General features: G+C 39.9%; 1 protein-coding gene across 1 annotated transcript; it reads left to right on the plus strand.

Annotated features, from left to right (window-relative positions):
* Positions 1–785: 785 nt before the first annotated feature.
* On the plus strand, positions 786–24,216 carry pomk (protein O-mannose kinase). The gene is made up of 3 exons (XM_072372306.1): positions 786–851; positions 6,791–7,066; positions 23,361–24,216. Exons 2-3 carry the CDS (start codon positions 6,797–6,799, stop codon positions 24,129–24,131), a joined length of 1,041 nt encoding a protein of 346 aa, XP_072228407.1. The 5' UTR covers positions 786–851; positions 6,791–6,796; the 3' UTR covers positions 24,132–24,216.
* The last annotated feature ends 3,324 nt before the right edge of the window (positions 24,217–27,540 follow it).

Raw genomic sequence — 27,540 nt, forward strand, 5'->3', positions numbered from 1 at the left:
GAGGGATAGGAGAATAGTTATATGTAGCGATTCATTTTCATCACTCTTAAGTATTAAAAGCGGAACAGCAAAAACACATCAGGAAATTTTATATGAAATACAGTTAAAACATCCAGGTTAATGCAACAGGGGAGGGAAATAGTGTTCATGTGGGTACCAGCTCATGTAGGAATAAATGGAAATGAAAAAGCAGACAAAGCTGCTAAGGATGCAGTAAAGAAAGAGGTGGTGGAAATGAAAGTAAAATTATCAAAAACAGAAGGGAAAAGTTTAGTATGGAAAGAAATAAACAAACAGTGGAATCAATATTGGAAGAATCAGGAAAAAGGAAGACATTTATATAAATTACAAAGTATAGTAGGTGAGGCAGGGTGTTATGGACAGAACAGAACAGAACAAGTCATTATTAGCAGGAAAAGAGTAAGACATAGTAAACTGAATAATGCACTTAAGATAATGGGGAAACATCCAACTTGGCACTGTAGCTGTGGGAAAGGGAGACAGTGGAACGTGCAATGGTAGCATGTCATAGGTATGGAACGGAGAGGGAAAGGATGAAGATAGGGCTGCAGAAAGCAGGAATAGGAGAATGTGATTTTAGAAACATAATAGAATCTCGGAAATCTAAAGAAGGGAGGAAAATAATTATGAGATTCCTGGTGTCAACTGGGGTAATTAAAAGAATATAGGAAAAGAAGAATTAGAAAAAAGTTAAATCCAGTAGATGGCGGCATATGCAACGTCAAGGATGCCAGCTGCCATTAAAAATCAAAGAAGAAGAAGAAAAAGCAGAAGAAGCAGCAGCGGTAGTAGTAGTAGACGCTCCACCACCACCATTCATGTAACAGAAGGTAAACTATTAAATATCTCTTTGCGTAACACCAGCTGAGGTTATTTGATCTGAAGGAAGGTCTTTCTTTCAAGTGGTCTGAATATAGCGACATTTAGCCTGCAGCGACACGCTGCTCGGACTGCTCCGTGCTCAAGGAAAGTTTTAGGTTATATTATGGACAGATTTGCTTGAAAGGTGTCGTGCCAATGTATTTATGGACGATAGAAATGATATGCCCTTTACGCGGGTGTGCGCACAGTATCCACAGTATTACGGTTTATATTCTCCACGTAAACCAAAATAAATGCTATTGTACACCTTATAATTAAGTCTTTGAGGTTTGTTGTTCTATCTGTGAGATTTTAGAATGATATTCGATGCCCGTGGCAAAAGACATGCTTTTATTTGCTCAACGTGTTATTGAACTGTATTAATTTCAATGAACTGAAACACAGAGACAATCGTCTCTGAACGCTACTTTCCCTCCGCAGAAGCTCAGTTCTTCTCATGACCATTAAACACCGTTAGAACGTTGGCCTGTAGTGACGTAGATTAAGAAGCTGGCTTAGAGCATGGCACTCTTTTGGAGTATAATGGAAAACAGGTATAATGGTATAAACAGTATAATGGAGAACAGACTGGAATGCATATCTGCATCACGATGCTTGTAGATGCTGTTTCACTCTGAGGACAAACAAGGAAAAACTAGTACCCCCCCATCATTGATATGCATGAGAGTACAAACATTCATGAAGATCAGAAATGTTCTCTGCTCGACATGTTCCTTTGTCTCTTCTAGCCCTGACCAGAAGGTGGGATAAGCTAGAAGAGCAGGAAACTTTACTCGAAGTAACTGTGCCAACTTAAGAGACCATTTTGAAACAAACTATGTTGAACTAAATGGTCGAACAACCAAATCGGTCTGAGGCAGCTGGAATCGGCTGCAACAACATGCATGTCATGTATACAACACCCGTCCCAGTTTGAAAAATGAGCTGTGAAAGAGGCTAAATACTGTATTATTATTCAAAGATACATTTCTGTTTCTCTTAAAACATAATGGTTAGAGGTAAATTTTCCCCACCAAACATTAGACATCCATTGATGTATTCTTTTTAGGGCTAATTCAGATTTTGTAGCCACTGCTCTTGTTTGACTGAAAATCTGGTCTTATTTAGCTCGACTGATGTGATCCAAATTCAGCTTTGTTTTCATATACATTCCTGTTCTGAGGTGAATAGGATGGATTTTCATCTTTTTATAGATGGGTTTTTTAAAACTCAGTAATGGACAGAAACTGTCTGAATTGCTTCTCTTGAAAGTTGCCCAGCAACAGCGTGAATAGATGTTGTCCCTCGATCACAGTGACAGATATCAGTTTTAGAATTTAGAAGCCATACAAAGTTATAAGTTGCCATTTATGTGAAAATCAAAACAATTCTCATCATCCATCAACATCATGCAAAATTACATGCAGACTGGAGAAGATGTGGATCAAAAATCAGAATATCATTCGTTCTTTCCATTTTCAATTGCCAATCAAAAATCAAATCATGAAAAATTGACTGGTTGTTTTGTTTTTTTTGTTTTTCGTTATAACACCAAATACGAAAAAATGCCTGTTTTTTCATATTTCACTTTTAGGCTCAGATCAAAAATACGAAATGGAAAAACGGATTTTAATATTTAATTGGTCCGGTTTACATGACCCGGAAGTTTGATAAGGTTGCTCAGCCTGGGAGGCTGCACAAGCGCCCAACAACAACCAATCAATCAGCTCACCGGCACCCATGAGTGCGATGACTATACAGTATTATTGTAAATAAACTGGTTAGTTGAGCTGCTTGAAATTTTTAATTGCAAGTTACTGCTAACGTTAGCTTAGCTAGTTTGTTGATACAAAATGCATCGTATTTTTTCAGTATTCTGTTAGCTACTCTCAAGAGTGACTGGAGGAATTAGTGCCTTGCAGGCTAATTATTATTATTATTATTCCACATTTCTTTCTTTCTATAGAAGTCTATGGGAGTGTCGCCACTCTCTTTTTACACCACTCTGAACATATGTACATAGATGCCCGCATTGACTGCATTGACACTAGAGGGCGTGCCTACAGGGCGGTCGTCTTGGTACAGTACCACTTGCTCCTACATTACATCTATGGAGGAATGGTGTTTCTACACAATAAAAGTGATCATAAGTCACTCAGTTGAACAGCTACTTTCACGAGGTTTGTTTGTCAAGCGTCAGACAGACATGGATAAAATGAAAAGAACCCAGAAAAGATCAGGGGCCTCATGTACAAAGGGTACGAACGCACAAAAAAGTGCCGTACGCACTTTTTCACGTCAACGATCAGATGTAAGAGCGAAATGACCGTGGAAATGTGCGGTGCCTCACGCAAACTTCAGGGATGTCGTACGCACTTTTCTACAGATGTTGAGTCTTTGGCGACACTTAGAGGTGATGTTGGGAAACTGTTATAATGAATAAATGTGAACACAATTTGTCCTCAGACTGACTGATGTGCACATCTGAGACACATGAACGATGAACACTGATGAACAATGAACACACCCATGTGTCTGCAATTACACGAGTGGATATAAAAGCGTGTTCAAAATGTGGTGCAGTGCATACCATTAAAAACAATGGCTGCTTTAGCGGTATTAGAAGACATTGTAAATGGTGCAATTGGAAGAGAGCGTGTGTTAAGAGACTGAGAGGATTTGCTTAAACAGCAGCTTAAGATCTTTCTAACAAGCCCCTGATCTTCGCTGTGTGCAAATGTTAATAACCCTGTGCGTAAAGCGTGAAATGTCTTAATCAGTCTCACCTTTTCCCCGGCGCACTTCTCCTCTAGGTTACTGTATGAACACATTTGTTGTGAGTTACACAAATGTAGGTATTTACCTTAGAGGAAATCAGAGTCACCCACCACCCCTGAGAGAGCAGTGTCACCTGACTCTCTGTTCAAGCAACCCCCCCCACCCACCCCACTTGGCCACACTTTGGCGGTGGGCAGCCAGTCTCCGCTTCACATCCACCTTAATATCGGACCACTTCCTTTTCACCTCTGCTTGTGTGCGCTTCTTAGACCCCACAGGATTAAAGGCCTCGCTCACGCTCTCCCACCCACTCCTCTTACGTTTGCTGCTTACATCGTAGGACAGCGTGCCAAAGAGCACATTTTTGCGGGCCTCCACTTCAGAAAGTAGTACCTCCATCTCGCTTTCCGTTAAGTTCTTCTTTTCCCGTCTTACTCATTCTTTTTTCTTTATTTTCTGATCGTGCAGAGAGAGGAATCACAGGTGCAGGATTCATTTAAATATTATTTGCGTATTTAAGTAGGGGCGTGGACAGGGAGGAGTCGGGTACTCCGACATGTGCGCTCAGTTCCACGTTGACTGGGATGTACAAAGGAAATGTGCTTGGATTCATGCGTGCACACACATTGATACATCCGGATAGTTTTGTACGTTGGAGGGCATTTTGGGTTTGAGTGCACGCCATGTTTCAGTAGGAAATCCACACAAGTCTTTGTACATGAGGCCCAAGGTGTATTCAGATCTTTATTTGAAGAACTTATATAAACTGTTCAACTTAGTATTTCCATTTTACCTGAGTAGCATTTAAGTCTGTCTTTAAGCTCTTCATTTATGAGGTTTTTCCTCCCTCAGATCCTCAAGAAGAGAGTGCACATTTTTTCTTCGCCCTTTGCTCCTGGAACATGCTTTCCCCTTCTCGCGCTCCAGACTCTCCACTCTAGCAAGACCTTCACTAAGTCTGGCCTTTAGAACAGGGGGAGAAGCAGGCAAAGCATAATTGTGGTCCTAAAGAGGGATGGAAATATGTAAGGGATAATGCCCGACATGATGTCCATTATCAGAAATTTCTGGACAACGCGGAGGCAGTTGTCCGACGTGACAAAAACTTCCAGACTTCAAAGTTCACCAAATAAGTTAAAATAAAGGATATCACTCATGTTTTTATCTGTCTTGCCGTTGTGATAAATAAACTGTGAAATAACATTGAGTCTCCGTTGCCAAGGTTACTAACTAGCGTTTGAACCAGCGCGATAATTTCAAACTGTCATCGGGCAATATGACCGGAATATCTTTCCGGAGTGTCCATTATCACTTTTTAATCTATACCCTCCAGCTTTCATGATGCTCTCATGTGTTTGAAATATATTATATGCAAATACTCCCAACATTAGAATGAGGTTCAGCTTCAGGGAAATGCTGAGGCAAGTCCACTGGAAGACAAGCAGCATTTTTTTAAATATCCAAGCACCCTGTATCATAGCTACATGTGTGACGTTTTCAAATCAATACGTTTGGAAATGGGTCCAAAATTCACCGAATAATTTCACTTTAAGATTGAGAAGTGCCTCTTTCCTTCGTAAATTCATGCACCGCTGACACTGTACCAAGCAGCGCCCTTCCACTGTCTGTATATGTCTGATGCAGCGTCCCAGGCTGAGCAGCCTGACCAAACCGGGTCACGTAAACCCAATCAATTAAATATTAACATCAAATTCTGTCTTGGTGCCCGTTTTTCCATTTCATATTTTTGATCTGAGCTTAAAAGTGAAATGTGAAAAATCAGGCAAATTTTTGATTTTGGTGTTATAACAAAAAACAAAATAACCAGTCAATTTTTCATTATTTGGTTTTTGATTGGCAATTGAAAATGGAAAGAACGAATGTTGCCCTGATTATCAAACTACCAAACTTCTGATTTGAAGCTCTTGTGAAACACTGTACACTACTGGCCAGCCGCCCAGTAAACCATGGGCATTTGAGGAGTTACGAGATGGTTGTTTAAAGCTTTTTTTTTTCAATTGTACTTTCAACACAACTCATTTAGTTAATTAACTCATCCTTACACACACGCATGCATGCCCCTTATCGGATGTATTTAGTGTATCCGTGTATCAGGCGTTCATTCCTTTTTCAAATTAAACAAAAACTTTTTTTTGAAAAGATTGTCTCTAAACCAAAATGAAACACTTGACAATGAGCTGTTCTCTGTTTTCAAACCTAAAACAAATCAACAGACAATGAATGCTCAGATTCTTTTTTATTTTTTCCATCTGAGATGGGTAACGTGACCCTTAAGTCAGCTCTGCTGCGTTTATGCTGTGTTGGCTGCTCATCCAAAGCTGTGCTGAACTTTCTTGATGATGACAAATACAATAAATTCAAATACATACAGTGCAATACGTGCAAATCTTTATTTTCTTTATTACATGCATGAATAAATTAAAACAAATATGTCATGCATCTTCCAATACAAACTTAGAGTTGGTGTAGCTGCAGAGCATCGGATGGTGGTCCAACAATCCAACTGAGGTCTGAAATTTCATGGATTTGGCACTAACCAGTTTCAAAAAGATGCCTCTCTTTTAACAGTGTAAGTGCCACGGTTGCCGAATTGCAACAAGCAATCACACTGAAGTTAAACAAATCAAATCTTGTTTCTACTCACTACATGATAGACAATTATTGTTTGAATTTCATCACCTAAATTAAGGTATCCTCCCACTCAAAATGAATAAATAAATAAATCAATGGGGAAGTGAATAAAATAAAATGCTGTATCGGACCATGACCATTTGCACATGCACCTATGTGGAAGTAATTATATGGAATATGTCTCATCCTTTCAAATACATTTCTGTAAGTTAAACTGTTCATTACCAAAACATTTGTCAGTAATTATGTTAAGGTGGAATAAATGTGGATGTGTGGAGCTGCATGCTGACTGAAGTTATTTGGTCACTTACAGTGGTACTGCACACATAATGTGTCAGATTCAGATACATAGACACACAAACACATATATCTGTGTGTATGTATGCATGTAAAAATACGTGTTTACCCTTTAATGTTTTGACCTGCACCTGATTCTGTCACTATCGTCTCGCTTTTTTGTTTTCTATCTCAAATGCAGAGTACCATGGGTCAACGCAGTGGTGGTACCATCTACCACATTTTTCCAGCTGCAGTGGTGTGCTGTGCTGCTTTGCTCCTCTCTGCTGCATTGCTTTACCTGTATCTGGATTCAGTGTATCAGATGAATGAGCAGCTGATATATCCTCAAGTGGGCTGTGTACCTCAACACTTTAAAATAGCGACGATGAAAAACTGCACTGCCTGGCTCCAGTGTTCACACATACGTGCAGAAGTACACAAGCTGAAGCTGATCGGCCATGGAGCTGTGAAGAAGGTAGATGGGCTTTTAAACAGTACCTAAACAGTCTGAATGTCTGATAAGGAATGTAACCTCAACAAAAAATGTTACGTTACTTACGTTCTACTTCGAACTACATCTATGCTTGATTTCATGATAGATGAAAGTGAGAACAAGTCTATTTCTACCATTGATAGATTATCTAAGACTAAAATGCACCTCACCAAAGTCGAACCAAGTTGCACTAGCTCCGATCATATTGTTCGTATTTTTGTTATTTCTACTGTAAAAGAATGATTTTTTTTTCTAGTTAGTTGGTTCTCTTCGTATTTTTTTACACTTTCAACATCTGTTATGACGAGTTACCTGCCCACAAATGGGAGAAGCTAATTGAGCTTTCCAAATGTCAGCTTCAGCCCACATGCTACAATTCTAACCTTTCAACAGTTTGTCAACTGCTCCAAAAATTAATCCTAAAAAGAACTGGCAACCAGTGAAGAGAGGCTAAAACAGGGGAAATGTGCTCATATTTTCTTAATCCAGTTAGAATAGAGTAGAATCTTTATTGTCATTGCACATCAGGTATATAATGAAATTGCAGTGCTTCTCCGGCCAGTGCATAATAAACATAAAAAGAAAACAGTAGAACAGGAATAAATTAATACAGCGTGGAATAATAAAAGGATTTAAAAGAAATATACATATTTACATCATTTACACTTAGCATACACACTCTTTATGATTTCAGGGACCTTATGGCCCAGGGTTTCTGAGTCTGTTGGTCCTGCTTTTGAGGCACATGTACTTCCTGCCAGAAGGCATGAGGGTGAACAGGTGCTGTCCCGGGTGTGAGGGGTCAGCAGTGATTGTCCTAGGTCTCCTGAGACACTACGTGCTGGCGATGTCTTCTAGCGAAGGTGGGGGACTGCCAATAATATGTTATGCGGTGTTAATGACCCTCTGCAGGTCAGGACAAGAGTCAGGACACTCTCGATGGTGCTGCGGCAAAAGGCCATTAATAGTTCTCCTCCAGATGGTTCCTTCTATGTATCCTTAGGAAGTGGAGTCTTTGTCGGGCCTTTTTTACCACCACAGATGTATTGGCAGTCCAGGAGAGGTCCCCGGCTATATGTGTCCCAAGAAATTTTAAAGGAGGACACCCGCTGAACACACCCCCTGTTGATGCTCAGTGGGGTTGAATCCTCCTTGTTTCCTGAAGTCATATCTTAAAGATCTCATTGTAAGATATTTTCCTAACAGAGCACTTCGCTCCCAAACTGCAGGTTTACTTGTTGTTCCCAGAGTTTCTAAAAGTAGAATAGGAGGTAGAGCCTTCAGTTATCAGGCCCCTCAAGTTCACAACCAAAATAATGTCACATGTACATAAAATCATTTGAGAAATTAAACAGGGGGAAAAAGAGAGCAAAGTGAGGAAAGGTGTGACAGATGAGGTCCCCCAGCAGTCTAAGCCTATAGCAGCTTAACTATGGGATGTTTCAGGATTACCTGAGCCATCCCTAACTATAAGCTTTATCGAAAAGGAAAGTTTTAAGCCTAATCTTAAAAGTGGAAAGGGTGTCTGCTTCCCGGACATTTACTGGCAGCTTATTCCACAAGAGAGGGGCCTGATAACTGAAGGCTTTGCCTCCCATTCTACTTTTAGAAACTCTGGGAACAACAAGTAAACCTGCAGTTTGGGAGCGAAGTGCTCTGTTAGGAAAATATCTTACAATTAAATCTTTAAGATATGATGGAGCTCGGTCATTAAAAACTTTATATGTGAGAAGAAGAATCTTAAATTCTATTCTGAATTTAACAGGGAGCCAATGAAGAGAAGCTAAAACTGGAGAAACATGATCTCTCCTGTTAGTTCTCATCAGAACTCTGGCTGCAGCATTTTGGATCAGCTGGAGGCTTTTCAGAGAATATGTGGGACAGCCCAATAATAAGGAATTACAGTAGTCCAATCTTGAAGTAACAAATGCATGAACTAGTTTCTCTGCATCACCCTGAGACAGGATGTTCCTGATTTTAGCAATATTACAAAGGTGAAAGAAGGCAGTCCTAGAAACCAGTTTTATATGTGCGTCAAATGATAAATTCTGGTCAAAAATAACTCCAAGGTTCCTCACTGTAGAACAAGAAGCCAAGGAAATACCATCTAGAGTAACTATATAACTAGACAATTTCTCCCTGAAGCACTCAGGTCCAAAGAGAACAACTTCAGTTTTGTCTGAATTTAAAAGCAGACAGTTCTGAGTCATCCAGGTCTTTATGTCTTTAAGACAGGCTTGTAGCCTGACCAACCTGTAGGTTTCATCTGGTTTCATAGATAAGTACAGCTGAGTATCATCAGCATAACAATGGAAATTTATGCCATGCTGTCTAATAATGTTACCTAATGGAAGCATGTATAAAGTAAAAAGAATCGGTCCAAGCACAGAACCCTGAGGAACTCCATGACTTACTCCAATGTGTGAGGAAGATTATTCATTTACAAGAAAAACTGGAATCTATCAGATAAATATGACTTAAACCAGCCTAATGCAGTTCCTTTAATCCCAATAACATGTTCAAGTCTCTGTAACAGAATGCTGTGATCGATCGTATCAAATGCAGCACTGAGATCCAACAGGACAAGCACAGAAACAAGTCCGCTATCAGAGGCTAACAGGAGATCATTGGTAACTTTCACCAGTGCTGTTTCTGTGCTATGATGCACTCTGAATCCTGACTGAAACTCTTCAAACAGATTATTTCTATGTAAATGATCACAAAGTTGAACTGCAACTATTTTTTCAAGAACTTTAGACAAAAAAGGGAGATTGGATATAGGTCGATAATTAGCCAACACTTCTGAATCAAGAGTAGGTTTTTTAAGTAAAGGTTTAATTACAGCAACCTTAAAAGTCTGAGGTACATATCCTGTCAACAAAGACAGATTGATCAAATCCAATATGGAAGTGTCAATTAAGGGGAAAACCTCCTTGAACAGTCTGGTTGGGATTGGGTCTAACATACAAGTTGATGGTTTAGAAGAGACTATTGCTGTTGTTAGCTCAGAAAGATCAACTGGGCAGAAGCCGTCTAAATACAAATCAGGTTCTAAAGATACTTCTAAAGCTGCTCTACTTGATGATACATCAGTGATAATAGTGGGAAGGATTCCATTAATCTTCTCTCTGACAGAAACAATTTTATTGATGAAGAATCTCATGAAATCATCACTGCTGAGAGTTAAAGGAATACATGGCTCAACAGAGCTCGGACTCTTTGTCAGCCTGGCAACAGTGCTGAAAAGAAACATGGGATTATTCTTATTCTCTTCTATCAATAATGAATAATAAGCAGTTCTAGCTTTATGAAGGGCTTTCTTATACATTATTAAACTATCTTTCCAGACTAATTGAGACTCTTCTAAATTAGAGGAACGCCACTGTCTCTCCAGCTTTCTTGCAGTCTGCTTTAAAGCAGCTGTGAATTATACCAAGGAGCCAACCTCTTCTGACTGATTACCTTCCTTTTCAGAGGGGCAACATTGTCCAGTGTTGTACGCATTGAAGCTATACTGCAATACAAAGCCTAACTGCAGTAACTACGCAAAAGGTAAAACTGAGAAAAAAGGCTTTAAAGTTTTTGAACCAGCCACCCAAATGGGTTATAGGTATATGAGTGATATTGCACTAATTGTACATGTATTCATAAGATAATTGTTATGCTCAAAAACCATAACGACTAATTTTACCTTTGACCCCAAAAACGTAGTTACTGCACTCTGCCTTTGCATTGCCTGAAATGGTTCTAATAGCAATGGAAAAACAATGTGCAGTAAATACAGTGTTTTTTTTTTCTTTCAGTTTTTATATTGTGTTTTCAGTGAACAAAAAGTTTTTTTGACATTGATTTTGTTATAATCAACTCTACTGATGGAATTTTGCATATTTGATTAATTCTGGACAAATATTATAAAGTCATGTCATAGTTTAATCTTAATTTCATCATTTCATTTAAGTTTTATACTTATTTACCCCAAACTAGATCATAATTTTCCTACTAATTAAACTTTGCATCACCATCTTTCTTTTCCATCATTGTTAACATCACCACTGTTGTTGCCTTGATGATAATAATAATTTCCATTGTCCTTGTCTTCACTGTGTAACAATGAATAAATACACTGAATCACAGTAAAAATAGTTTTTTTTACTGACCTACAGGGCAACCTACAGGGCAACATCTTCACTCTGACCAATATCACATATTTCTGAAACAAAACTAAATTCCTTATTTGCAAGTAATATATGTTCTTCATCGTTATCTTCATTCCATAATAATAATAGAAATGCATAGGGAAATATAGCTGCAAGCAGCGATACGGGGTCTAGCAGAATAGCAGGTAAGCCTGCGGCTGCTCAGGAAGGCATCATGAGTCCATAGACCAAATTTGTGTTTGAAATGAACTCGTCTTCATCCAGGGATTCCAACGGTACCTCATTTGTCCAATTTGAACAGACGGCTCCAAAGCTATGAGCAAAATGCAGTTTGTCTACTTATAGCGCCTCCACTCGGTGGAAGTGCAACAGACTTCTTGGGCCTCTTAAAGACTTGGTCATGAGTCTGTGTTATAAGTTTGATGTCAAAAGATCAAATGGTTGCTGAGATATGGCCTCACGTCCTGTTTGGCGCGTCATTGCTGAGTTTGATTGGCTGCTACGGGCAAACGGAAGTGAATATTAAAATTTCACATGATAGCTCTTGTGAGGCATGGTCTGAAGATTCTATATGTCAAGTCCCGTGGAAATCAGACAATCTGGGTGACCTGTAATGCGTTTTGAAGGTTTTTGACATAATTCAAAATGGCGGACAATCCAAGATGGCGCGAATGACGTCATAGGATTCGTTGACCTCGGCTTTATCCACGGATTACAACGGTAACTCATTTGTGAAATTTGGACAAACGGGTTCAAAGATATGAGCAAAAATGCATTTTTTCTAAATATAGCGCCACCTATAGGTCAAAGGTCTCCAAAATTCTTGGGCCTCTTCAAGATTGAGATATGAATATGTGTTATGAGTTTGATGTCAAAAGATTAAACTGTTGCTGAGATATGGCCTCACGTTCTTTTTGGCGTAGTCGCCGTCAACTTTGATTGGATGTACTAGGTGAACAAAGTCGAAATTGAAGAAGAAAACGAGCAACTTTTGTGCAGATTGATCCAAAGATACTCTGTGCCAATTTTCATGAGAATTGGTCAAAATTTGTGACCTGTGAAAATTTTTTAAGGTTTTCAACAAAATCCAAGATGGCGGAAAATCTAGTCAGACGGAAAATGACGTCATAGGGTGCGTTGGACTCGTCATGATCCAAGGATTCCAACGATACCTTGTTTTTGAAATTCGGACACATGAGTCAAAAGTTATTTAGCTGAATGTGCTTCAAACTTTGACGTGTTGGGGGCGCTAGAGAGTTTAGATTTTGGGCACCAAAATTGTTGAGTTTGCTAATGGGATGGTCCTAAAAATATGGGCCAAATTTCACAACTTTTTACCATTGCGTTAATGGGGCTGCCATAGACTTCAATTGCAGCGGAAAGTAGATCAATAATAATAGGAATACCAGCTAAAACAATAGGGTTCTGCAGCTTCGCTGCTAGACCCCTAATTATAATTAAGGGAAATCATAAACATACTGTATGTTTATATTCAGAAGAAGAAACCGTGCACTAAATAAATGCTCACCTGCTCAGAAGTTTGTTTTGAATAGCATGTAAAAGAATGGATGCATGACTGAAAGAAGTCAGCTTTGCTCAAAACTCGCTAACTTCTCTTAACAGCGGGTGTGTTTTAAATTGAAGCGGACATGTCACGGTCACGTTAAAGAACAGCTGTTACACCGACAGCTGTATTTATGGACAATATATGAAACGCCGTGGATGATTACGAAGAAAAATAAGATACTGTTCGTGTAATTAGACAACGAGAGAGATCACGCTCATGGACTCTTAAATGTTGTGGGATAACTTTATACATGATGTCTTTCGGATTTTTTCAAAATATTTTTCCAACGCTGGTTGGAGTATGACTTTGTGATGAGAATGACAAAACGATAACATGGCATCGGCGATGATGTGAAGTTACAGAGGATAAAGTTACAGCTAGGAGCAGGGAGGCCGATAAGCAAACGCTAGCTAAAACATCGCCTATCAGCTCTAACAGCTGTCAGATGACAATGCCAATGTTACTTACCATACTCGGGGTATTTTCTTTTCAACGCCAGTTCCACCATCATCTTTCCCCTGGATTGTGCCATCTCAAACGGATTTTTGTGAAGTTAGATGGATAGAGAGTGAATTTGCCGTTAGAATGTCAAAACAGTCGCGTGAGGATGGGTAGCCTGCGAAATCAGCTGTAGAATCCCAAAGCAGACCGGAGTAACTTCACTTACTGCGGTCTGCTTTGGTTTTGAGTCGGGTTTTGTAGTTACTGCAATTTTTATACATCTTTTTCTCTAAAACAAAACAAAATTAAACTCTAAAACTTTGTCACAAGATAAAGCAGATATCAAAGAGTTCATTTTTTGTCATAACTCAATTTCGACCAAAAATGTAGTTACTGCGGTTAGCCTTTGCACGGCAGTATAGTGCTGTCAACAAGAGAGTCAAGTTCCACTGGAGTAAAGTTTAGGTAGCCGTCCTCTGTCATATCAGCACATGGCAGTGAAGAAAAGGATGATGAAATCAACTCTTTAAATCTGGTTACAGCATTCTCTGACAGACACCTTCTATATGTAGAATTCTTCTCAGAAACCGTGTAGTCAAGTAATGTAAATTCAAAAGTTATTAAAAAATGGTCAGACAAGACAGAGTTATGAGGGAACACTGTTAACTGTTCACTCTCAATGCCATAAGTCAGCACAAGGTCAAGGGCATGATTAAGGCAGTGAGTAGGTCTGTGAACACTTTGAGAAAATCCAATAGAGTCTAATATAGAATTAAAGTTAATATTTAGGCTGTCATTTTCAACATCTACATGAATATTAAAGTCACCCACTACAATGACTTTATCTGTACTCAGCACTAACTGGGATAAAAACTCTGAGAATTCAGACAGAAACTCAGAATAAGGGCCAGGTGGACGATACACAACAACAAACACAAGAGGTTTTTGTGATTTCCACTTTGGGTGGGAAAAACTGAGAATCAGAGATTCAAAAGAGCTAAAACTAATCTTTGGTCTAGGACTGATTAGTAACCCTGATCTGAAGATAGCTGCCACTCCTCCTCCTCTGCCTGTGGTTGGAGGAACGTGAACATTTAAATAGTCAGAGGGAGTTGATTCATTAATGCTAACATGATCCTCCTGCTGCAGCCAGGTTTCTGTAAGACAAAATATATCAATATGATGATCACAGATCAAACCATTCACTAACAGAGACTTCGAAGGGAGAGATCTAATATTCAGCAAACCACATTTAATAGTTTGATGTCTTTGTTCAGTTAAAGTTTTTGTTTTAATTTTTTTTTGCACAAGAGGATTTGCTCCTTTTGTGTTTTTTGATTGGGGGGGGGCAGCATCAGGTGGGAAGCCGCAGAGAAGTGTGTAAGACTACAACTCTGCATCCTGGTCTCAACCCTGGGATGTCATGTTTTTGGATGACTAATAAATTCGTCCATATTTCTAGAAATGAGAGCCGCTCCTTCCAAAGTGGGATGGATGCCGTCTCTCCTCATCAGACCAGGTTTTCTCCAGAAAGATTGCCAATTATCTATGTAGCCCACGTTGTTTGCTGGACACCATCTAGACAACCAGCGATTGAATGAGGACATGCGGCTAAACATGTCATCACTGGTCAGATTTGGCAGGGGTCCAGAGAAAACTACGGAGTCTGACATTGTTTTGGCAAAATTACACACCGATGCAACATTAATTTTAGTGACCTCCGATTGGCGTAACCGGGTGTCATTACCGCCGACGGGAATAACTATTTTACCGTATTTCCGCTTATCCTTAGCCAGCAGTTTTAAATAGGATTCTATGTCGCCCGCTCTGGCCCCTGGAATGCATTTGACTGTGGTCGCTGGTGTCTCTAATGCCACGTTTCTGACTATAGAGCTGCCAATTACCAGGGTTTTGTCCTCAGCGGGTGTGTTGCTGAGTGGGGAAAATCTATTAGAAACGTGGACAGGTTGATGGTGAACCAGGGCTTGACTTTAGGACTATGACTCCTCTTCCTGACAGTCACCCAGCCACTCTTAAGTCCCGGCTGCTCGGGGTCTGCTTGGGAACGACTAACAGAGTTAGCTACGCTAGGTGGCTCCGCACTGACTGAAGGGGCCTGGCTCACTATCGGGTGGTTTTCAACAGTGCAGAGCCGAGCTTCCAATTCAGATAACCTCGCCTCCAAAACTACAAAAAGACTACATTTGTTACATGTACCATTACCACTAAAGGAGGCAGAGGAATAACTAAACATTAAAGATAAAATAGGTTCAACATGTTTTATTCTTTTGTTCGTCCATAGAGGGGAGTTTAGCATTTTTTTTTTGTTTAGCAGGATGTCAGGATTGTTTCAGATGGGTGGAAGCTTACACGCGAGAAGTGAAGACTGTAAATTTAAGAAATTCCCACCAGGCTGTCAGAGAGGTACTGATGTTTATGCTTTTGAAACATTTGTGATGTTTTACGTTTGAACTAATAAGTGGCAGGTCAGAGAGTTACAGGTTATTACACAGTGTTTGTTCTATATTTAGCCATGGTTATATGGCTATATTTAGTCTTGTGGGCTAGGTTTAAACCATTTTGATATTTAACTTACTGGCATGGAGAAATATTATTAAATAGTAGTAGTATGTAGTAATCTAATCCAACACTGTCCTTGGTCTTCTGTAGAGTTTTTAAACTGTGATTTCCACAGAAATATGAAGATGCAAGAATCTAGTGACTTAAACCAAGTAGCAGACGGTTTTAAGGGGATCATTGGAAAAAAAAGTAGTTAACTTTTGGTAGTATCATCATTTTAATGATCGCAACTCTCCCCATGAGTGATATAGGTAATGACTTCCAACGATTGAGATCGTCCTCTACTGTCTTTAAAAGCTGAACATAATTTAGCTTTGTTAGCTCTGAGAGCCTGGCGGATATGTTTATGCCCAAATAGATCATATTTCCTGACTATAAAGTGATAATGGATATATTGTACAGTTAATAGGAAGAACTATTAACACCCCGGTGATTTCCGGAACACCGGGGTGCTGCTCCCGTGTTGTCGGACAGTGCGGCTCTCCCAGGGGCTGCGTGCTGGGGAATCTCCGCTCGCTCAGCCACTTCTCTCACCAGACTGACTGCTGCTCTGTTCACACGGCGCTGATAAATACCAGATATCTTACAAAGGAGACTGAATGACTTTTTGACAATACATGATCTGGATTTCGTCTTGTTGACAGAGACCTGGTTGAAACCAGGTGAGAACAGCGCCTTCTCGGAGCTCCTTTCTCCCAGCTGTTCCTTCTTCACCACCCCGGGAGCCTCCGGACTTGGGGGCGGTCTGGCTGTTATCATTAAGAATGATAACTGCTAAAAATTATTCCAGCTTCAAACTGCAGCTGTTTGTGATCGACCTCACTTGCCCTGTGCTGTGCGCCACAGTTTATTGCCCACCCAGGTTTAATAACGACTTTCTTCAAGAGTTCTCTGAGTTTTGTCTGATTTTTATCCCAAAGTTTGATAAATTGTTTATTTGTGGAGACTTTAATATCCATGTTTGTTGTGCAGCAAATCAACTGGCCAATTAATTCAATTTTGATCTCACTCAATCTGTTAATGCACCAATACACGAGCATGGGCACACTCTTGACCTTGTTATTTCTCATGGGCTTTTAGTTTCCCTCAGAAAAATAGTTGACACTGCTATCTCGAACCACCTCCCTGTTGTTTTTGACTTTGCTGCCCCCCCACCTGCCAATAAGCCAGTTTCCCCAGCTCGCAGGCGCCAAATCTTTACTGGACGGCGTCCAACGGCTGGGGAGTTTGCTGTTGCCTTCAGTGACCCTCAGCTTGACAACAGTGGGCTGCTTTCTCCCCATTGTCCGGACAGCCTACTCTACACTTTCCATTCAATATGTTCTGCGATTCTTGACTCTGTTGCCCCTTTTCGGCAAAAAAGTATTAAAACTAAGTCAGATCCCTGGTCGAATGACCACACCTGTCTACTCAGTCAACAATGCAGTCAGGCTGAACGGCGGTGGAACAAGGATAAACTGCATGTATCTCTGGGCTGGTTAAAGGACAGTATGGCTGCCTAACAGAGAGCTCTAAAGGAGGCCAATTCTAAATATACGTCCTCCCTTAAAGCCAACAGCTCTCATCATCCAAGACTGGTATTTAATACTGTCGATTCTGTCGTTAATCCTCGCCCCACTGTCCTGTCTGATGCCTCCACTGTAACCTGTGAAGAGTTTGTCTCTTTTTTACTGACAAAGTGGCATCTGTCAGGCAGAACATCAGTAACATGGACTTGTCCCCTGATGTTGTCTGTGCTCCTTCGGCACAGACTGCTGTTTTTGAGAGGTTTGAGACTAATTCTTTGTCATCTTTTACTAAGGTGGTTGGTTGCATGAAACCCACTAACTGTCCCTCAGACGTGGGACTGGATAGTGTAGTGGTATGATTTCCACCTTCCATGTGGGAGATCCTGGGTTCAAATCCCCTGCATCAAAGGTATTACCTCCAGTAGGGTTCCTTGGGCAAGACCCCCTTACCCTTCATGCCTACCTGTAAGTCACTTTGGATAAAAGCGTCTGCTAAATGCATAAACATAAACATAGACGTCATTCCAGCTAAGTTTTTGAAGGAGGTTTTCAGTTCTGCTGGGTCAAGTCAGCTTGTTTTTATTAACACTTGTCTGAGCTCAGGGTCTGTTCCAGCTGCCTTCAAACACACTTTGGTTAGGCCAAAGCCTCCTAAAAAAAAAAAAACGCACCATAACCCCTCTGTACTTTCCAATTTTAGACCTGTCTCCCACTTGCCTTTTCTTTCTAAGGTTTTAGAAGAAGTTGCTTTTATTCAATTACAGACATTTCTTGAGATCTATTCTGTTCTGTTCCAGTTTTAGATCCCGACATAGCATAGAGTCAGCATTGTTAAATGTGCACAGTGATATTGCCTTGTCTCGTGTTTAAGGGTAATGACTTCCAACGAGTGAGATCGTCCTTTACTGTCTTTAATAGTTGCACATAATTTAGCTTTGTTAGCTCTGAGAGCCTGGAGGAAATGTTTATGCATAAATATCTAATATTTCCTCACTGTAAAGTGATCGCAGGTATATTCTGGACTCTGCAGTTAATGGGCAGAACTGTGGTCTTAGACCAATTGATAGAGTAGTCAGAAAGTGCTGAGAATTTATTTATGAGTGTGATCGTGTGAGTGAGAGACGTCTGTGAGTTCTGAAGGAAAAGTAAAACATCATCAGCATAAAGACTTATTTTATGCTCAATATTTTGGGGTTGGATGCCTTGAATATTTCTATCTTGTCTGATAGCAGCTGCTAAAGGTTCGATGAAAATAGCAAAAAGTGAGGGGGAAAGTGGGCAACCCTGTCTTGTACCTCTCTGCAGACTGAAGCTTGGAGAAGTTTGATCATTAGTCCTGACACTTGCATTTGGGGAGCTATATAATATCCTTATCCAGTTGATGAAGTGTGACCCAAACCCAAATTTGTTTAATGCTGCGAATAAAAATTTCCAGTTCACTCGATCAAATGCTTTTTCTGCATCTAGAGAGACTATTGTGGTTTCCAGGTTGTTGATGGTAGAATAGTCTATGAGATTAATTAGCCTGCGAGTGTTAGTGGATGAGTGTCTACCCTTTATAAAATCTGTCTGGTCAGGATGTATTATAAGTGGAGTTATTTTTTCCATTCTTTTGGCGAGGGCTTTACAAATTATTTTGAGGTCTGCATTTATTAGAGATATTGGGCGGTAGCTGGATGGAAGTATGGGGTATTTTCCTGGTTTCTGTAGCTGGATAATGTTAGCAGAGTTCATGTGTGGGGATAATCTGCCATTCTGCTTAACTTGTAATACCATTTTGTGAAATGCAGGTGCCAAAACAGTCCAAAATTCTTTGTAGAACTCTGCTGGAAAACCATCTGGTCCCGGGGCTTTGTTACTAGGCATATGTTGAAGGGCTTCATGGAGTTCTCCTATTGAAAGAGGTGAATCCAGAGCCATTGCCTGTTCGGTTTGTAATTTTGGAAGGTTGATATTACTAAGAAACTGATCTATGTTACTGTCTGATGGATCATTTTGTGATGAATATAAGGTTTTATAGAAGTCCCTAAAAGTATTGTTGATTACGTCAGGGTCTTCTTAACAGAAGTGATTGTTGTCTTTAATTGACTGGCTAGGAATCTTCCAGATTTATTGCCATGCTCAAAGTTCTCCAAGCAAAGTCTTTTTATCAATAACTGGGTTTGTTTGTCAATAATTTAATATAACTTAAGGTTACCTTTCCTTAATTCATTAATATGTGTTCCTCTTGGGAAGCACTGTAGACAACTTCTAATGATTTAAACCTGAATTCTAATTCTGATATTCTTGAACTCTCCTTGTTTTTCTTATTCGATGAAAAAAAGATTATTTTATTATTTTGCCTCACGTTACTGCTTTTCCTGCTTCCTCAGAACACAAGCTGAGATTCCTGGCAGGTCAGTATTTTCCAGACACATAGACCATTCCCTTTTGAAATAATTAATTAAATCAGGTTCTTTTAGTAACGATGTATTAAATCTCCAATTTCTCCCTGCAGTAAAATTAGCTTGGGAGCAAGATTTGTAAATCACAATTAGTGAGACAATCTGGGCTAAAGTTTTAAAGAGAATCCATTCTTCCTCTATGTGTGCAAGACACTCCCTCATCCAATTTAAAGTTGTCCACCGGGTGCACCTCCACAAATCCAAACTGGCTAAGATTTATCCAGAAGTAGATCCAACATGTGATCGATGTAAATCTGAGGAAGCTACTCTGATTCAGATGTTTTGGTTCTGTCCCAAAATACAAAAGTTTTGGGGAGATGTTTGTGAAGCCCTGTGTTTGCAGTCAAAATGACCTTGAATCCAACCATGTTGCTTTTTGGGGTTGTTCCTGGGGGGTTGGGCTTGCCTGTTGGGGGACACAAGGCCTTTTCAACGCTGCTGGTGTGCTGCCTGATCTTTTTTAGGTGGAAGGATGCTGCCCCACCCACAGTCACACATTGGATTAGGGATGTGTTATCCAGTCTTAAACTTGAAAAAAATCAGATGTGTAATGAGGGGCTCCGAAAAGAGATTTTACCTGACTTGGAAATCTTTTCTTCTTTTCTTTAATCAACCCTCGACGCAGGTTAAGGAATAGATGGTTCTTAGTTATATTGGTCGATCTGGTATTGTATAGCAACGTATACGGTTTTCAATAAATATATTAAACACTAAATATCCAATTCCTCGCTGGTGGTATAACTCTGTTATTCTTCAGCGTGATAGAGACTGGTGCGTGATCACTGATAGTAATGTGGTGGATTTTGGTGTCTGAAATATCACTTATCAAAGAACTGCTAACTAAGAAATAATCTATTCGTGAATATGAGTGGTGTACTGGTGAGAAGAAGGTGTGTTCTCACATTCAATGAAATAAACATTGGTGTGGACATGCTCAGGCTAACGCAGTGAGTGCTGGATGCTTGCTAAAAAAAAAAATGCATGTGCACATATGCTTGCATGCACGTGCGATTAAAGGGGAACTCCGGTATTTTTAAATCTAGACCTTATTTCTGGCATGAAATACGTTCATCTGCTCACTGAGAACAGTTTGGTGAAAGTCGGCGTCCTTCAGAAGATATTTAGATAACTGGAGATCCATATAACGGAGTGAACGGGGCTTAGAGGATGCAGCCTCTAAATAAGGCATTATCTGTCTTTATTTCACCAATACCTTAAGAAGAATGAATGAATGAACGTGTGCTATAGCTCTGTTAGCTCATAGCTGCTGTGTTGTTGTTATTGGCGGCTATCGGAGGGCTTATAGAGGGCTTTCCACACGCTCGTCTACTGGGATGATGTCATTAACGCGCGCCGCTGCAGCACAGCTTATTTACTCTGTGACAGTCGGCTAACTTCACACGTAGTTTGCTGCTGATAGTTTTGTGCAACATGGCAGGATATTTATCAGATTTTGATGACGTGGCGGGCGTCTGACGTCTGACTTTCTTTTTTAAGTGAGCGTTTGATTATGCGCCTCTTTTTGCGAGTTCATGCGCCGTTTGCTACTAAGAGTACACACGCTGTCAGTGCTGTGTTGTTTGCTAGATTAAAAGCACGCCATGTTTGATTCTGCCAATAGTCTAACAGAATCTCGTGACACTATAGCGTCTCCAACACTAACCCACTCCGGCATCTCCGACCTAGAATCCTATTTGAAACTGTCAGTCTGTTTTTTGGGGGGTTGAGGCGGAGTTTACTGTTTAACCCATTTAATGTAAAAAGAGACAATTGGTTAAAGTTTTGGATCAAATCCTAACTCTTTGCTAATGTCTTGTTTTTTCCATAGTTGGACACGCAACCTATCCTTATGCCAAGGCAGCTTCTGTTGCCCTCATTTACTCATTTGTCAAAGAGATTTTAAATGACAAAGCACTGTACTGAAATATTGGTTTTATTGAAAATCTGAATTCAGTAAATTCAGATTTTTAGGTATGGCTTGAGAAAAGGAGCACAAGGCTATCAAAGGAGAGATGGGGAGGGAGTAGGATGAACAAGCAAAATGGAGGGAAAAAATTGAAAAGGTCAGATGAAAGATAGGAGGGATTTGACTTTGGTCTTGGACTTTGTTTTGAGTATTTTATGCCTAAAATGTTTATCCATGTTATTACTGTTTGTTATGCTTTTTCATAAACATCAATATCCCAAGTCTGATTTTTATTTATTTATTTAACTCATACCAGTTGGTATTTCAATTTCAGGAGCTGTTTGGCAGTACTCCGTTAACACTATTTTATTTAACTTTAATGCACATGACGATCAAATGTCCTCTGAAAAAGAACAACTGTTTCTCTGTCAGATCACTGCATGTCTCCATGACATAAAGGCCTGGATGGCTTGTAACTTTAAAATTTGAATGAAGTAATATTTTTTTGTTGGCACTACTTGGGTCCCCCCAGTAGATCTGGTTGGCTCAATACAACAAACAAGTCATCAAAAACCTCAAAAATGGACTCTTATTTTAATCTTGACAGTCAAGTCAAGGTCGTCGTCAAGTCCAGCTTTTTAAATTTTTTTTTTTACAAAAGGCAGCTGGCCAAATTTAAGCCAATCATTCCAAGGCAGCATTTTGAGACAGTAATCCACGCCTTGATCACCACTCAGCTGGATAACTGTAATGCATTATATTTAGGGGTTGGGAGGTTAGTGTAGTGCATGTGTCACTCCACTGGATGCCCCATTTTAGAATCCATTTCAAAATCCTTTTATTTGTTTTTAAATCCCTCCATGGTAATGCGCCACCCAATTTCTCTGAGCTCTTTCACCCTTACACACCTGCATGTTCTCCAAGATCAGCTGTGCTCAAGTGTGCCAAGAGCAAAGTGGAAGCTCAGAGGGAATCGTGCCTTTGCTGTTGCTGTTCCCAAATTGTGGAACGACTTGCCTCTGCACATCAGATAGGCCTCCTCATTGTCGGTTTTTCAAATCTGTTTTTGTAACCCACCTGTTCTCTCTGGCCTGAAGCTTATTGTGTAAAGAAGAATGCTGCACAATTTAAAGAATATAAAGAAGAACACAGACTATCCTCTACATAATGTCCTCTCCATCCTCTACATAACAATCACACTGAAACACTGTAGACAAAACTTTCTTCAGCTCTGCTGTAACACAGAATGATAAAGGAGGTAATCAGTAACCATACATAATGATAACTTATAATGATACATAGAAAAAAATACTAGATTATGGTTTTGCTTTGGGATTAAATATTTTTTTCATTTAATTTAGTTGCATATCATGTCTTACGAGTGTTATTCTTCACAATGCCCTGCTTGTTGCAGCTGCACTGCCTGAAATGAGCGTTACATGATTTGTAAACGACCTGGATTACTGTATTATCACATGCCGAGAGCGTTTCCTCATCTAATTATGATGACTGTTTCTAATCATCCTACTGCGAGCCACATTAAGCAAAATTAAGCAATAGTTTATACAGTGAAATGGACCAAATATGTTTGAATGTACAAAAAATGTATTGCATGAGGTCATTGGGATTTATGCAGCTATAACTGAGCTCAACTTGAAATGTTATTTTTTCAGGTCTATCTGGCGGAGTGGAGACGTCAAAAGGTGGCTTTGTCTAAACTTTCCTCTTTGGATTATGTGGAGGATTTTCGCCATGGATTATTAATGTTACAGGCCTTACAGGGCATGCATGTGGTGCAGTTGATGGGCTTTTGCTTTGAAGACCACACCCTTGTTACAGAATACCACCCTCATGGCTCTCTGCTTAATTTAGAAGATGTTTTTGCAAAAGAGCAGTATCAGCAGAAGAACACATGGCCAATACGGCTGAGACTGGCCATAGATTATGTCAGTATCCTCTATTACCTTCACAACAGCCCAGCTGGGCGACGAGTCATGTGTGACTCCAACAGCCTGGAGAAAACTCTCTCCCAGTTTCTTCTAACCAATGACTTTTACCTGGTTGTGAATGACCTTGATGCACTGCCTGAAGTGAATCTGTCGAGAGGCTTAATGGTGAAATGTGGCCAGCGGGAGCTCACTGGAGACTTTGTTGCCCCAGAACAGCTGTGGCCATTCAGAAATACTGGGAAGCCTTTTTCAGACAGTCTCATGCCTGAGTATGATGAAAAGACAGATATCTGGAAGATCCCAGATGTGACACAATTCATTATGGGAAGAGTACCTGGAGGAGATTTAGTCCACTTCCATCTTTTTCAGGTCCATAAGGAATGTAAGAAAAAAGACCCCAAGCTCCGTCCTTCAGCTCTTGATGTTTTGAAGGTATACAAATCAGTCTATAGTGCCATGGTCCGGGACAATTCTGGCATTAGAGACATACTTTAGAATGGGTCATTAACAAAGACAATCCTTTAAAACATGCAAATTACAGGTTTACTTAGTTGCACATGATAATAAAAGCTATGAAATTTAGTATTTTTTTGTTAGTTTATTTTTATAGTGTTGAACCTCTTGATTACATTTTTTGTTTCTTCTCAAACAAATTTTACAAGTGAAAATGAGTGCTCTGTACAACTAGATATTCTAAGTGTTTTGTTTATCATTTGCCCTTTCTGACTTGACCTGACAGAGTAACTAAATGCAAAATAAAAAAAAATAAAACAACCTGGAATTGTCATATCTTTAAAACAGGAAACATTTTTAAAGATATGTTTTGTCTAGTAGGCATGTTAAGGCTGCCAGGCCAAAACATGGAACAAAAGTCAAGATGGGCTACAGCGGGGGGGACTGCCTCCATCAAAATCTTGTACCATTTTTATCTGACTGTAATCTAATATGCTTCATGGGGTTGTGCCTGCTGTTTGAGATAACATACATACTCTGTGGTGAGAGGTGGGACAAAACACAAATTAATGACTGAACCTTGAAAAAGGATTTGTGTTTGTATATGTAAATGTACAATAATAAAATAACAAATTTGATATCCTTTATGCATAAAAATATTCATAAAGGATTATAAAATGAGTATGTAGTTCCTTAAACTTTTTGGTGGAAATTATGATGGACTGTCCAGCTGACAGCAACAAACTAGACATATTAGCATATTATTGAAGGCTGAATATTAAAAGAGGGTGGACATTTCAGCAAGAAGACAATGATCCTAAGCACAAGGCCAAGGAAACAATTAATTCAATTCAATTCAATTTTATTTATATAGCGCCAAATTACAACAAATGCCATCTCAAGGCACTTAAATAATATAGTCCAATTCAAGCCAATTGGAATTAAATTCATCCATCCATTTTCTATACCGACAGTCCGTTGATTGGGTAGCGGGGGGGCTGGACCCTATCCCAGCAGTCATCGGGCGAAAGGCGGGGTACACCCTGGACAGGTCGCCAGTCCATCACAGGGCCCATAGAGACAAACGAGACAAACAACCATGCACGCTCACACTCACTCCTACGGACAATTTAGAGTCACCAATTAACCTGACATGCATGTTTTTTTGGATGGTGGGAGGAAGCTGGAGAACCCGGAGAAAACCCACGCATACACGGGGAGAACATGCAAACTCACACAGAAAGGCCCCAGGCAGGGATCGAAGCTGGAACCCTCTTGCTGTGAGGTGACGGTGCTAACCACCACACCACCGTGCACCACCCGTATTAAATTCATTTTAATCCTAATACAATGAAATCCAATTAATTAATTTCAAAATAATCCAATTCATTCATATAGAGCCAATTCAAAAAATAATATCCTAGCTAAGGAAACCAACAGATTGCACCGAAACTGGTCTTCAGTCCAATCTCCCGTCCTGAGCCTGAGGGACTGTGGAAAGGAACGACTCCCTTTAACAGGAAGAAACCTCTGGCAGAACCAGAACCAGGAAGAAACCTCTGGCAGAACCAGAACCAGGAAGAAACCTCTGGCAGAACCAGAACCAGGGAGAAACCTCTGGCAGAACCAGAACCAGGAAGAAACCTCTGGCAGAACCAGGAAGAAACCTCTGGCAGAACCAGACTCAGGAAGGGTGGCCATCCGCCTCGACCAGCTGGAGTTCGAGAAGACAGAAAAGAGGGAAAAGAGGGGGGAAAAACACCATAACGCCATTCAAAGGATACCTGTTGGAACAGGGAAACACAAGTTAATAACCACAATAATGTCACATGTACATAAAATCAATTGAGAAATTAAACAGGGGGAAAAAGAGAGCAAAGTGAGGAAAGGTGTGACAGATGAGGTCCCCCAGCAGTCTAAGCCTATAGCAGCTTAACTATGGGATGTTTCAGGATTACCTGAGCCATCCCTAACTATAAGCTTTATCGAAAAGGAAAGTTTTAAGCCTAATCTTAAAAGTGGAAAGGGTGTCTGCTTCCCGGACATTTACTGGCAGCTTATTCCACAAGAGAGGGGCCTGATAACTGAAGGCTCTACCTCCCATTCTACTTTTAGAAACTCTGGGAACAACAAGTAAAGCTGCAGTTTGGGAGCAAAGTGCTCTGTTAGGAAAATATCTTACAATTAAATCTTTAAGATATGATGGAGCTCGGTCATTAAGAGCTTTATATGTGAGAAGAAAAATCTTAAATTCTATTCTGAATTTAACAGGGAGCCAATGAAGAGAAGCTAAAACTGGAGAAACATGATCTCTCCTGTTAGTTCTCATCAGAACTCTGGCTGCAGCATTTTGGATCAGCTGGAGGCTTTTCAGAGAATATGTGGGACAGCCCAATAATAAGGAATTACAGTAGTCCAATCTTGAAGTAACAAATGCATGAACTAGTTTCTCTGCATCACCCTGAGACAGGATGTTCCTGATTTTAGCAATATTACGGTGAAAGAAGGCAGTCCTAGAAACCAGTTTTATATGTGCGTCAAATGATAAATTCTGGTCAAAAATAACTCCAAGGTTCCTCACTGTAGAACTAGAAGCCAAGGAAATACCATCTAGAGTAACTATATAACTAGACAATTTCTCCCTGAAGCGCTCAGGTCCAAAGAGAACAACTTCAGTTTTGTCTGAATTTAAAAGCAGACAGTTCTGAGTCATCCAGGTCTTTATGTCTTTAAGACAGGCTTGTAGTCTGACCAACCTGTAGGTTTCATCTGGTTTCATAGATAAGTACAGCTGAGTATCATCAGCATAACAATGGAAATTTATGCCATGCTGTCTAATAATGTTACCTAATGGAAGCATGTAGAAAGTAAAAAGAATCGGTCCAAGCACAGAACCCTGAGGAACTCCATCCCAATAACATGTTCAAGTCTCTGTAACAGAATGCTGTGATCGATCGTATCAAATGCAGCACTGAGATCCAACAGGACAACCACAGAAACAAGTCTGCTATCAGAGGCTAAGAGGAGATCATTGGTAACTTTTACCAGTGCTGTTTCTGTGCTATGATGCACTCTGAATCCTGACTGAAACTCTTCAAAGAGATTATTTCTATGTAAATGATCACAAAGTTGAACTGCAACTATTTTTTTCAAGAACTTTAGACAAAAAAGGGAGATTGGATATAGGTCGATAATTAGCCAACACTTCTGAATCAAGAGTAGGTTTTTTAAGTAAAGGTTTAATTACAGCAACCTTAAAAGTCTGAGGTACATATCCTATCAACAAAGACCGATTGATCAAATCCAATATGGAAGTATTGATTAAGGGGAAAACCTCCTTGAACAGTCTGGTTGGGATTGGGTCTAACATACAAGTTGATGGTTTAGAAGAGACTATTGCTGTTGTTAGCTCAGAAAGATCAACTGGGCAGAAGCCGTCTAAATACAAATC

This window comes from Leuresthes tenuis, unplaced genomic scaffold (genome assembly GCF_036924035.1).
Source record: "Leuresthes tenuis unplaced genomic scaffold, fLeuTen1.0.hap1 SCAF_19, whole genome shotgun sequence".
In the NCBI taxonomy this organism is placed as follows: Eukaryota; Metazoa; Chordata; class Actinopteri; order Atheriniformes; family Atherinopsidae; genus Leuresthes; species Leuresthes tenuis.

Coding starts and splice junctions, on each gene's coding strand:
- pomk (XM_072372306.1), top strand. CDS start 6,797: ATGGGTCAACGCAGTGGTGGTACCATCTACCACATTTTTCCAGCTGCA. Junction 7,067..23,360: donor GCCATGGAGCTGTGAAGAAG/GTAGATGGGCTT, acceptor TTATTTTTTCAG/GTCTATCTGGCGGAGTGGAG.